The 10,733-nt window shown below is 38.9% G+C and overlaps 1 protein-coding gene across 2 annotated transcripts in view; it reads right to left on the bottom strand.

Moving 5' to 3' along the window:
• Nucleotides 1-4,858: 4,858 nt before the first annotated feature.
• MMRN1 (multimerin 1) overlaps nt 4,859-10,733 on the bottom strand; it is a 62,913-nt gene continuing 57,038 nt past the window's right edge. For both annotated transcript variants that reach the window (XM_038400236.2, XM_038400237.2), the window contains exon 9: nt 4,859-10,388. In XM_038400236.2, the coding sequence (XP_038256164.1) occupies nt 9,967-10,388 (422 nt within the window). In that variant the 3' untranslated portion in view covers nt 4,859-9,966. The remainder of the gene's footprint in view (nt 10,389-10,733) is intronic.

The raw sequence follows: 10,733 nt of genomic DNA, 5'->3' as shown, positions 1-10,733 counted from the left end.
CTTCCTAAGAAAAGTAGCAATTTGGTGGTTGGTAAATAATTGCTCTGAGTCATCAGTCTTCCCCACCCAGGACCTTTCTTTTTATTTTTCCTCAATGCTTAGGAAATAAAAATGATCCAGTTTAAAAAGATAAAAGCAAACAAAGAGTGACATACAACATTGCCATCAGGATAGAGTACTGCTCAGTGCCAGTCTAGTACTATTCACCTTGAAAGTGATTTAATTAAATAATTCTGATAATACTCCAGGGATATAGATAAATATTATTATCCACATTTTACCGCTGGTGAAATTGAGGCTCTGATTCAGCATCCTTTCTTTATTCAACCACACTCAATCTGACTGTAGATGCGGAACTCACGCTTCTCATGAATTCCTTTGTGTAGGGCTTCAGAGTGAAGTGGCACAATGCATAGAGAAGTCCAGTGCTGAAGGCATAAGCGTGAAATCTTGCCCAAATTGAAGTAAGTGGTAAAACTCCCATTGACTTCAAAGGGGTCAGGATTTCATGCATATTCTATGGAATCTATGTACAATGTGATTCCCCTACATTTTTAAATTTGCAGATATTCACACCCTGTGTGTGCGTCTGTAATACATTAGTTCCTTCTGCCACCATATGCTTTCCAGACCTTTGCTTTAAATCTGTACACATAGGGCAGTCTTTTTAGCATCACCAAGCTAAAGTACTCTTGACATAAGACATTGTAGTCATTCTGCATAGATCTCTTACATATGGAAGATAGAGCTGTTCACATACATTTTATATTTATTCATAAATATTCATTGGTACCTGTCACCATATTACCATGGTTCTGAAAGATTTTTTTTTTAAAAAAGACACCTGTATACAATGGGCAGGCAGAATAAAACATCCTATCTCCTGACTACAGCTGGTTGGAAATTTTTGAACATTTTTATTGTTGTTGGTTAAAAAAATGGCAATTGAAACCTGCCCCCCCCCAACATTTTTAGTGAAAAATTGTCAACATTGTTTTGCTTTCAATGGATTTTCATGCTATTTTAAGATCTAAATGATTAAAATGACAATATTTTTTATTAAAATAGTTATCAGAATTCTTCATTTGTAAGAACTGTTTTTCATAAATAAATCATTTTGAAACTATTATTGAAATCCATTTTTCTGTACGGAAACAAATTCAAAAACCATTTTGATAAACGAGTCAATAACATTTTCCATTTAAATTATCGCAAAACAATCCACACAAAATGGGTAATTTTCAAACCCTGTGAAATTAACAGAAATTTGACTTTTTCACAGTTTGTTGTGTGTGTGTGTGTGTTTGTGTGTGTACATGTTTTGATCAGCTCTATTCCTGGCTACCAGCAATAATCAGGGAAAGGCATAACACAGGCCCCAACTATGCAAATTCTTACACATGAACGTAAGTGGGGCTATTAACCATACTAAAGTTACACATGTACATAAGTTCTTGCAGGTTCGAAGCCACAGCTTATGCTATGCCCTGCACACTGCTAAATGAGACTGATGTGCCTTGAGAGGGAGTGGGTTCCATAGCTTGAACCCTTCTCCTGTGAATGCTTAGTCATCCATGGATCTTTTCAGGAACAGTGGAAGTCACATATTACTTCCCACCCAGCTCTACTCTTCCTCTATTCCCTTCAGTATTCTCCCAACAAGTATCATAAACCTACTTAATTCTTCATTCTGAGAAAATTTTTTTATGGACAGGTAGCAAGACTGTCTCCCTTTTATATTTTTTTAAAGCGTCTAAGTCTATACGTTATGTATCCATTTTCTTTTCATTCAAATTCTGTCTTAGGTAAATAGGAGATCTTTTTGCTAAAGAGTACACCAGAGATTTATTCACTTAAATCGCAGTAGCCGGAATAGCAGTTTCATAGATTCATAGATACTAAGGTCAGAAGGGACCATTCTGATCATCTAGTCCGACCTCCTGCACAGCGCAGGCCACAGAATCTCACCCACCCACTCCTACAAAAAACCTCACCCATGTCTGAGCTATTGAAGTCCTTAAATCATGGTTTAAAGACTTCAAGGAGCAGAGAAGCCTCCCTCAAGTGACCCGTGCCCCATGCTACAGAGGAAAGCGAAAAACCTCCAGGGCCTCTCCAATCTGCCCTGGAGGAAAATTCCTTCCCGACCCCAAATATGGCAATCAGCTAAACCCTGAGCATATGGGCAAGATTCACCAGCCAGATACTACAGAAAATTCTTTCCTGGGTAACTCAGATCCCATCCATCTAATATCCCATCTCACGGGATTTGGTCTATTTACCCTGAATATTTAAAGATCAATTACTTACCAAAATCCCATTATCCCATCATACCATCTCCTCCATAAACTTATCGAGTAGAATCTTAAAACCAGATAGATCTTTTGCCCCCACTGCTTCCCTTGGAAGGCTATTCCAAAACTTCACTCCTCTGATGGTTAGAAACCTTCGTCTAATTTCAAGTCTAAACTTCCTGGTGGCCAGTTTATACCCATTTGTTCTTGTGTCCACATTGGTGCTGAGCTGAAATAATTCCTCTCCCTCTCCTGTATTCCACTTCCTCCACTTTATTTCCTGTCGCCTCACTCTGTTATTGATCACCCATAGGCAATCCAGTAGTATGTCTTCAAATCTGTAAGGATCTCACCAATATATTTGTATACTATGTCTAATATTTTCCTATCCAAAGAAAATTTCAGTCTTTGCTGTGCCAGCATGTTCTCAGCAATGGTCACTGGAAGGGTCATTTCAGAAAAAGTCACCTGTGCAAAGTGGAGTAAAACACACTAGCAAATCATAATGGTATTCTTATATACTTGCTTTGCACTCACTTTACACAAAAGGAACTGACTGTACCTAGTGCAAGACAATGGAGAGTCAGTCCCATTCTGAGCAGCTTCTATTCAGAGTAGGCTAGGAATTCATCTGCTTCCAAGCAGAGAAATGTAAATCAATCAGGTGATTGAAAAAAGTAATTGTCACCAGCTCTTCCCACTTGTGCCTGAGAAATGGACCAAAACAAGCGTAACAGAAGTAGTAAAAGAGACAAAATATTTGTGTCTGAATATATGTCTCAACACAGATTAGAAACCTGTGGGTCCAACCTTTCTCCCATGAAAGCTACTCAGAGTTTTGCTATTGGTTACAGTGGGAGCAGGACTGATCCCTATAGTCATTGCAGTTAACACCGCTAAATCCATATTATGAGATGGAAACTGTTGACTATTTTGTGGTTCTAAAAAATGTAGGCACAAAAGTGAATAAATTGATTCTTTAAAAACAGCCTCCACCGTCTGAATCTGGACCACTTTAGATTCTGATCAGTTCAGGAAAGTATCTATTCTGTCACAGACAGGTGTTTTCTTAGGTGATACTGGCATCAAAGCATTCAGCAGGTTTAAAGTCAGTCTGCCACCCCGAGGCGGGCTAATCTGTTGAATGGAGTTCCCTAACCTAAGGAACATACACTGGAGTATTGCAGCATGTGACAGAGGGGAAGTGGCAGTTCAGATCTTAGGGAAACACACTGGTGTGCATATTTGAATAGAATATCCAACCCCTGCTCAGCAGAGACTGACAGTCATCCCAAAATTATATTACTCAAGTTAAGGGCATCTAGCAATCAAGGAATCAAGGAAAAAGGGTTAGGAGAGGAAACATGGGAAGGTACCAGGGCTGATTGTACTCAAACCCAGGAAGGGTAAGGATAAGGATAGGGGTAGGGTAGGATTATATGTAGTTGGATTGGGAGGAGATTGGGCAGTGTTTCAGATTAATACGGTATCTAATAGTACTAATGACAAAAGTCTTTTCATAACACTGATGACTAGGAATTTTGGTTGGGAATTTTCTATTGCAATGATTTTTTGATGGAAAAAGTTGTGTCCACAACATGGAAATATACTCTTTAATTTTCAGCCAAACATATGTTTCTCCTGTGTTTTCTGTATATGTCAATGGGTATCTATGGACAAACCGCACTATTGTTCAGGTCTCTGGGGCATATAGTGTTAAAGGGGGCTGTTAAACATATACATTTTGGGCTACATCCTAGAAGTCAATGGGATTCTTGCAGCACTCGACCCACTGAGAATACAATCCTGTGTTCTGAGGCTTAATGCTGTCTTTTGTAAGTATAAGCAGGTAATGGCACATTCTTTGACAGACACTAATCATAAACAACAAATGCACATGTATGTTTTTACCTTTCATGATAAAAAGCAATAAGTAAACCAGTACTAACTCATTTTTCCCCCCAGTTAAGGCAATTTTCAGAGGGGTCAGATTGTTCAGATAGAGCCAAGGATAATTCTCCCTCTAAACAGGTGTATCATTTTAGCCATTTTTTAATTGTCATCTTCCCTGGCTTTGCAACAAGCTAACAAGATAGAATACTCTAACAGATATTCAGTGTCAGACACCTGTGATTTCATCTGAGACAATCGAGCCCTCGTCATGCTAAATCTTCATCGATATGAAATGTACTGATCTTCAATAATGTGTTCACACAGCTTTCTGAAGACTTATTGTATTTACAAAGAACTTTTGTTCATTGCAGAGATAGCACTTGTACAAATCCCATAGATTTGAATCGCAAGCTTTCTGGAAGCCTTGTATGCTATTTGTAAACAGTCATATCCTTGGTTGTGCTTTGTTTGTATGTTGCATTTTCTAAGATAAGAATCCTTTATAACAATGTAGCAACCCACCATCAAGAAGATTTTCATAAGGATTTCTGCTTAGGTATATGAACTATGTGAATGTACAGCTGGCGTTTCTGTTAGGCAACCACCCCAAATGTCTAAGTATTGTGTACTGGGGCACTGAAGTACATTTAAAGTGAACATGCTGCCGATAATATATTTCTTAGCAATTTTATTACCAAGATAGCAGATTGAATTTTCTTGCCTAAACATTTAGAGGATGAAACCCTATTTACAGGCAAAGGTTTACTAGATCTTACTCATGAAGGCAAAATGGCATTTACAACACATATTATTGCTATAGTTCAAGAATGAGTGCCAATTTTTCACACGGAAAATGAAAAAAAGATTTCACTGTACACATTAAATATACAGCAACGTTAAATTCATAGTATTTGTCATTGAACATTACTGAAACAGTCACTTGGATTAATGTGGTTTAGCAAATACAAAAGCTTCCCCCCAAACAAAACAATAAGATTCTCCTTTTCCACATACTTCATAGATCTCCAGAATGGTAATGATTTCACCTGGTTCAATGAAAGGGCCTGTGCATTCTAACAATAGGCTGAATGGGTAAAGAAGTGTGAAGTTGATCCATTAAGGATTAGATGAAAAATATGGAATCAAGTAGCCTAGCTTCAGTACATCTGACACCCCTGAAAAGGTTAATCAAGTCTCAGAAGTTACTCAGTCACTGTGTAATGCACTCAGGATATGATCAGTCAATGAGAGTTTGATTTTACATTATAAAGCTCAGCATGGCAGAGTCCATGTCTTTATCTGTGTCTTGTACAATGCCAAGCTCAGTATCAGCACTTAATTAATAAGGATAACAAAATGCTTGCAACTTTGTGATCTTGCAAAAGACTGTTGTGGGTGACGTTCCTTTGGAAATAGTCTAAAATTGTCTTTTTGGCTTTCAGGAGTATGTCTCTCTCCTGCTCATATAGTTGAATCCTAAAGATGCAGATAAGGCTGTAATAGGAGTTTCAAAAGCATGTAGGCTTCCATAGAAGAGATTTCACAGCCAAAATATAAACAAAAAGAAAAGGACAGGAGTGTAAGGAAGCCAATAACTCTTCTATCTACAATTCATGACAGCGATTCAGGTGCTAATTCTTGAGGCTCGTATAGAGTGAGGTGGAAAGGACTTGGGGCAATGCTGCTTGTTCCGCTAGAGAAGAAGATATACACAGTTTGCTAGAAAAAACTGCAGATTTCAGCATGAATGATAAAAAATATGAGGGAGAATGCATTCAGTGATAACTATGTTTGTGTAGGTGAGGAAATGATAATGCAAGCTCCAGAGTAAATTGGATGGGCTTGTCAAAGCCAAACCAGATAATGTTGCCATGGTTATTGAGTCACCCAGATAAAGAGACCAATGTTTGCTCTACTGTATAAAGGTTTGGGATAGTCTTTGTGATCCTTTATGTGGGCTTTTGGGAGATACTAATGTTCAGATGTGCAGCTGGGTATTTCTGTATCATCAGGGAAAACAAATCAAAGAGTTAAAATGAAGGGGAAGGGATGTCAAAATGCTGTTGGAGCCATTGTTTGGGATGATTTCTAATAGGGTCACATGAGAATCTAGATTGATTGATTCATCACTATCTTTTCTGCAAAATGGGTAGTCTTACTGATTTTTTTTTGATCCGCAGTTATGTTCAGTATCATTTGCTTTATTAGATCAAGTGGCTTATATACTTTGTTAGATGTCCAGAAATGAGTTTTAAAGGCGGAGGCAGATACATGCACACGCTGTAGAAACTGCATTTAAGTTTTTAATAGTTACATACAGGCAATTCTACTTTGTTTTATGAGTTAAAAGATCATTGTGAGTTAATGCACAATATATACTTGCAGGGAGATGCAGCTTGTTGTGAATTTAAAAAAAAAGTTATTTTTCCCTTTTATTGGTGCAATAGGAATAGCAACAATGCTACTGGGGAAGATGATTTCCAATTTATTGCTACTCAAGGCCTGGATATAATCAGAGTTCTTGGTCCATAGCTAATGAATTTGGAATTTTTGTGGCAGAAAAATTAAAAAACATGATGACCTATCAAGAATCTGGCTGCTGTGAGAATATAATTAATGCCTATGAAGCTGGAGACCCAGCTTGAAGGATTTTGTGGCAAGGGCAGCAAGGGCAAAGAAAGTCACATTAAAAAAAGATGCAATCTCTTGTGGGTCATTTGAATTTCATCTGCAGGGTAATTTCCACGCCATTTAGCCATCTCCACAGCAGGAATAAAGAGGACTAAATACTTTATTAAAATGACAAAGTCATACCGGGGGGGGGGGGGGATTTGGGTATGTGGGCAGTACGTTTGATAAAATTCAGTGAGAGAGTAGGATGAGTTAGTGTCAAATCAGGGATTTCAAGTGTTTACAGAAAGATACGGTACACTGGGGAGGAAGGGGCTGGAGCACATACATTCAAGGTTCATGGTGTGTTGAGGATTAGTCTCATACAAGCAGAATAGAGGATTATAAAACCACTACACTAGTGTGGTTTGCAATTGTTCCCAACACTGGTGACTCTGCTCATTTGGGTGTCGGTCAACGAGCTGCAGGATATCTTTCTGACAATTTATGCATTGTGAGCTCCATTAATAAATAATTAGTGGATTTAGGCCTACAGTAAATGCACTGTTATTGAGGCTTTTTTTCTCCTTGAAATTCAGATTTTTAAATATAGGCTTTTCAGAGCAAAGCATGTGCCTCACTTGTTAACTATCTGACTGATATAGGCAAAGAAAAAGGAAGGGGCTTTCTTGCTTTCAGATCACATGGGATTCAGTGGAAAAACAAATGGCCGTAGGTCAAACTGGTCTGTGGTAGGTGAGATGCACATTTTCAGTCCCCAACAAGCCTACTGTTTGTTCCCCATTGGGGATAAAACCAGGGTTAGAACAGATGGTGAGATCACTGTCTGCTCTCCCTTGGGGTTTTCATCAGATGAGAGCAGCCTCCATTTTCAGTGTAGGCTCCAAGGAATCTCCTTGCTGGCATATGCTGCCAGGGGATATGATGAATCAGCTTATCTCCTAACCACCCTAAGAACACCTCCAGCCTGCCTGTGGTGAATGTAGCCATGTAACTCTCCTTATTTTGCTTTCTGTGCACTGCACCTTTAACTTTCTACAGAATGCCCCTCTCTGCAGGGGGAGCTGTCATTTTTTGAGGCAGGGTTAATGCAGCATATTACAGAGGAGACATGCACTGCCCTCTCTCATGGAAACTTTATTTTTGTTCTTTCTGGTTGTGTTGTTTTCTTTAATCTAAAGTAAATACCAGACTGCACGGGAAACATAACTGTGCACGTTTGGCGGGGGGGAAGGGGGGACCGCTAGCTGACTGACACTCTTAAGGGAGGATTTTCTGTGGGAAGGATCCCTATCAGGGTCAGTTAGGACATAAGGTAGAGCAGACTTTGTGCAAATTTTGCCTATAATGTTTGTTCCTGCTAAGTGTGGGAGTCAGAGCCTTTTGGAAGGACAAGTGTCTGTCCATTACCTTTACTTACATAGAAAACCACTGACCTTCATTAAAATCACAAGTCCTGAATTGAGGCAGTATTCAAATACCTAAAATTCCTAAAAAAAAAAGCAGTTATGAATAGATTGCCTAGCTTTAGGCTATATTTTCAGATTATGGAACTCTAAATTCATTCATGACTTCAGTGCATTTCTTTCTTTCTTGTTTAAGCTTCAGGTATATCTACTACTGAGTACTAAGAATAAACTTGGTGTTTTGTGACTTTCTTAGAAACAAGTTCCTGGCAAATGAAAGCAATATAACTTAGAGAGCATCCAAAACATGTTGGACCAGATTTTCAGATGCTGTATACTGGTGTAGCTCCATTGACGTCAATGAAGCAGTGCTGATTTATAGCAATTGGGGATCTGATCCATTATCCAGCAGTGAAAGAAATTATTTAAACAAGCCCAGCTAGGAGTCTGATATCCAGTGCCTTGCACCCTGTTTACTCATTCACATCTGAGAAAAGTGAAGGCCAATTGGGAGGAAATGCTGCCAGAACAGAGTTCTCTACTCATTCATGTCATTGATAGCATTTTACATCCACTTTGCACTGGTGTAGGTGACTATAAATGGTGTCAGGCAGTGGAGAATCAGGCCTGCAATTTTTAAACCAATAACATGTTCAAACTGCTACCACCAGACATTTGGATGCATGCACTAATTTATATTATGCTGCTTTATCACCTGATATCAATTTGGAATGGCTCATACAGAAGAAACTCATCTTGATTTGCATTAACAATCAATTAACTTGAATAATGTGCAGAAACAAACAAAATCTTGTATATTCATTCATAGACTTCAAGGCCAGAAGGGATAATTTTAGTCTGATCTCCTGCATAACTCAGGACAAAGAACCTTATGCAATAATTTCTGTTTCAAGCCCATAACTTCTGCCTGAGCATATAATACCATATAGAATATATTTTTAAAAGCTATCCAGTCCTGATTTAAAGGCTCAGTGATGGAAAATACACCAATTCCCTGGCTAAGTTCTTCCAATAGTCAATTACCCTCACTGTTAAAAGGTTGCACCTTATTTCCAGTCTGAATTTGTCTAGCATCAGTTTCCAACCATTAGATCTTGTTATGTCTTTTTCTAATAAAGAGCTATTTACTACCATGTTGTTTACATACAAGACCATGTACAAAATTATGAAGTAAATATAGCCTTAAAATACAAACATATTCACAAATCATATAAGGCCAACAAGAAAATAAACATAGTTTTCACTTGATGCAATAAGCTAAAGAGGATTCCAAATTCTGAGCTGCAAATCCTATGCAACACCTCTGGAGTGAAGGGGGTTGCACAGGGAAAAATCAGGGCAAAATTTGATCCACCATATGCAGACTTGGGGGTTGATTCTCCACTGCCTTGTAAAAGCACACTTACCCGTTCACGGTGAGCACAAAAAATAACCAGATCAGAATTCTTCACTCACTTATGATGGTGATATTTTCATATTACAGCCCCTGTGGACTCTCTTGTCACAGGGGTAAATGGTTATACAAAGAACAAGGCTGTGGAGAATCAGGTCCCTGGACTCCTGAAATTTCACCTGTCCTGCAGGATGGGAGTATCTTTCTTAGAGAAACTCAGTGTTATGCAATGGAATTTACCTTGCAGGAGAGGAGGAAATTCAAGGTACAGATAAATAACTCTGCAGGCTGCTTCACTCGAAGGTGGTATTTTGCATTTATGGCTGACTTATGTGCGATACAACAAGTAACCAGTAAATGTAGTGACAGGTGGATACTTGGCTGGGATGGAGCCAGTTGCCAGTCTGAGCCAGACTTCTTGACCGTAATTTAACTCCAGTAAAGCATGCCCAGTTATTACCCTGTCAATGTACTTGTTACCGTTGACATTTTCAGACTGGAAAGCGAGCTTGTCTATTCCATCAACCACTAAATAGCCAGAGACGCGAGGACTGGAAGATGCAATGGTGTACTCGAAAACATACACCCCAAGATATGGAACACGGAACTTTCCACTTGCTGGGACATAGGAAGATCCATAGTTGACATCCAGATTATTAAATCTGATGGGGCCAGGAGTCTTCATCCCATAGGTGTGAGAGGCAAAGAAAGCCACCATAGGTGCATATCTGTAAGATCCTTTGGAAAAATCTGCAAAGAGTAAAGAGTATTTCTGAGATGCGTTTCTTGGTCTTTCCTTCCCACTCCCCATATGTTGCATAATTAAAGAGGACCCATACCATATGTCAGAGTTTCAAGAAGAAATTGAAACAGACACAGTGTAGAAACATTTAAGGCATCTCGTCAAGTAGCTTCAGCAGCTAGAATAGAAACGAAATGAGTCCCTATGCACTGCAGAAAATGCAGTTTCCTCCACAATTAGTGCCAAGTGCACCTACAAAAGCTGTACGTCAGAAACAGCAAGGGAACTTCACTGTTGACTGTATTGCATTATTATTAGAAAAGCTTTTATTTTTCCTCTTGCCCCCACTGCAG

This window comes from Dermochelys coriacea, chromosome 4 (assembly GCF_009764565.3).
Source record: "Dermochelys coriacea isolate rDerCor1 chromosome 4, rDerCor1.pri.v4, whole genome shotgun sequence".
NCBI classification, from domain to species: domain Eukaryota; kingdom Metazoa; phylum Chordata; order Testudines; family Dermochelyidae; genus Dermochelys; species Dermochelys coriacea.
This window is presented reverse-complemented; position numbering and strand designations above follow the sequence as displayed.